The sequence below is a fragment of the Verticillium alfalfae genome, genomic scaffold, assembly GCF_000150825.1.
Source record: "Verticillium alfalfae VaMs.102 supercont1.12 genomic scaffold, whole genome shotgun sequence".
In the NCBI taxonomy this organism is placed as follows: domain Eukaryota; kingdom Fungi; phylum Ascomycota; class Sordariomycetes; order Glomerellales; family Plectosphaerellaceae; genus Verticillium; species Verticillium alfalfae.
The window spans coordinates 375,357-377,907 of NW_003315027.1; the positions used below are offsets into that span (position 1 = coordinate 375,357).

Sequence of the window (2,551 nt, forward strand, 5' to 3'; positions counted from 1 at the left end):
GTCATGCTGGTCGGACGGCACTTGACCACGGGCGTCTCGGCATATGGCCGGGGATTGAAGCGGCCAAAGGGACGAGGTGGTCGGCGGTGACGCCACCGGCTCAAATCCCGTGGCGGGTATATGATGAACGCATTACACTGGGGCATTACATAGGAATTAATAAGTAATTTGGACACTGCAGAAACCCCAAGACATGTGACCCGAGCGCGAGTTGATGGAAGGCAGCGGTGGTGGTGTGTACGACAAGCTACCCCCATCCACTCAGCTGAAGGACATGAGCCGTGTTGGACTACTGGAGGAACATGTCTTCAACTGGGCCTCCTCGATCATTCGGCTAATAAGCAGGTTGGTCGTGAGGTAATTGCATGAATCATGGCTGGCCATGTCAGCAGGGCCGCCTCTGAGGTGCCTTTGGGTCCAGAGATGGCTATGGTGAACCGCATGCGCTTCCTGATATCCATCCAAGCAACCTCTCCACTCAATCCATCAACAATGGAGAGCCGCCCCCAGAAGTCAATGATGGCACGATAAAACTCTGGCTCTTCAGCGGGACCACTTTCACTGTCTCGCCCCAACGAACCCCAGGGGGGGCAGCCAAAAGCATTAGTCATGAGGTGCCTCACAGCAACAGCAACAGCCCAGCCGGTACTCGGTACAGGCGAAGACGAGCAAGTGACGAGCAAAAAAAAAAGGTCAAACCTCGAGGCTACGTGAGCGGTAACGGAGCCTGGCCTGTTCGAAGATCCCCGGCAACGTGGGGTGCGCAGGGCGCTAGCGATCACGCAATTCTACGGTGCGACACACGAACCCGAAAAAAAACCAGGCGCCAAGAGGGCATTCCAGCCACTGGGGCCCGAGTCGCCGTCTTCAGGGTCCTCACCGTGAAGAGGCGTGCTCGCACCGCAAACAGCGACCCCCCTCCCCATCTCCTCGGAGCGGGCTTCGAGCTGCCCCCCTGCCCCACGCGGGTGTCCTCTACAGTAGAAGAGTCCACAAGGGAAACACAAAGACAAAAAAGCGCCCACCGTACTATTTCTCCGTCCGCCCTCTCTGGCGGGGCAAATTTGCTGGTCCTGGCTGGCTCGCTGGCCGAGGTGGGCTCTGGACAAGCACCTCATCGGTGGGTGGGACAACCACCCCATGCGCGCCGCCCGCCGTCCAGGGACGCAGGACGGGTGGACTAGACGCGGCTGTTGAGTGGGAATTAAAACCAAACAAGTCATTCATTCATACATCTTCTGAGCCATTGCTGACCATTCCCTTTTCTCGCTTCCTTTCCTTCGTCCAACTGACTCCTCTTCATCCCCTCCCCCTTCCCCCCCTTCTCTGTCTGCCGTTGTGGGAAGAGCGAGCAATCACAATGGCGTCTTCACGAGGCCAGGTTCACACGCCCGGCGAGGCCAGTAAGTCACTCCCCTGAAGCTCCCTGTCGCTACAGCGCTCTGCTGCGCTGTCGCAGCGCCGGTTTTCGCCCGCTCTTGTCCAATCAGAACATGTCTATTTGTCCTCCGGCAGCAGCATCAGCAGCACCCAACAGAGGGCAAGAGCAATCGACCGCAGCAGAAGGATACAGACATTGTGTGAAAAAGCACGTTGTTGTTTGAAGAGTTACAGCTTTACTGACTGCCCATTGTTCTACAGTCGCGCGAATCGCATATCTTGCGAGCGATGTCGTCGTCTCCGTCCAGCCTTCTCAGGCCAACGACTCAGAGTTCTCGTCGCACTTGAAGCGCTACGAGGCGCGCAAGGGCAAGAGCTTGGTGGCCAAGGGCCCTGGTGCTGTTCCCGAGGTGAGCTCAGGCCGTCCGCTCTCTTTTCCTGTGCCCGCGTCCATCGGCGAGGACACTGGATTAGCAGGATACTGACAAAGGGCAGATTCACGCTGTCAGGCACAACGCCGACCCTCTCCTCTCCGTCTTCGCCCCCATCCGCGCCGGCAAGCTCGTCTCCGTCACCACGAGCTCCACCACTCTCGTCCCCTCCATCACTCACCTCTACAAGCTGGCCAACTTCCCCGTCGTCATCCACGTCTCTCTCCAGCCCGCCAGCTTCCCTGACTACTCAGCCATCACCGCCATTCGCAATGCCGGGTGGACCTTCCTGCAGTCCGAGAGCCTGCAGGAGGCCCAAGATCTGGCCCTGACTGCCCACGCCCTGGCTCTGCGCTCCGGCAAGGGTGTCATCCACTTCTTCGCCACGGCGTCGTCTGAAGACGATGAGCCCATTGACGCCGAGGATATTGACGTTGTGAGGGAGGTCCTCGACCTCGACACCGTTTTTTTTATTCCAGTCCAGTGCCGATGCCGGCTCTGGCATCTACGCTGACGACGGCAGGGTCCCCGTGGCCTTTTTTCCGTTCCTTTTTTGCCTGCGACCAATGGTTTTTTGGTGGGGCGGAAAATCAGCGCCTCTGTCCACTCCAAAGTTCGACTCGGCGCGGGGCCTCCGAGCTGGCGAGCCAGCACAGCACCACGAGCAGCCCTCCCCTCTATGACCTCAGTCGTCACCACCATTTGAGTCGCCGGTTTCTCCCGTCACTTCTGAGGACTTT

General features: G+C 58.7%; 2 protein-coding genes across 2 annotated transcripts in view; both read left to right on the top strand.

Annotated features, from left to right (window-relative positions):
- The window catches only part of VDBG_08345 (conserved hypothetical protein), a gene marked incomplete at both ends in the record, with an annotated part of 1,314 nt that extends 953 nt beyond the window's left edge, over nucleotides 1-361 (top strand). The window contains one exon of the mRNA XM_003001254.1: nucleotides 206-361. Within this exon, the coding sequence (XP_003001300.1) occupies nucleotides 206-361 (156 nt within the window). The remainder of the gene's footprint in view (nucleotides 1-205) is intronic.
- A 1,132-nt stretch (nucleotides 362-1,493) lies between these two features.
- VDBG_08346 (sulfite reductase) lies at nucleotides 1,494-2,325 on the top strand (the record flags this gene model as incomplete). The annotated part of the gene is made up of 3 exons (XM_003001255.1): nucleotides 1,494-1,578; nucleotides 1,642-1,790; nucleotides 1,876-2,325. 3 exons carry the CDS (start codon nucleotides 1,494-1,496, stop codon nucleotides 2,323-2,325), a joined length of 684 nt encoding a protein of 227 aa, XP_003001301.1.
- Nucleotides 2,326-2,551: the final 226 nt, after the last annotated feature.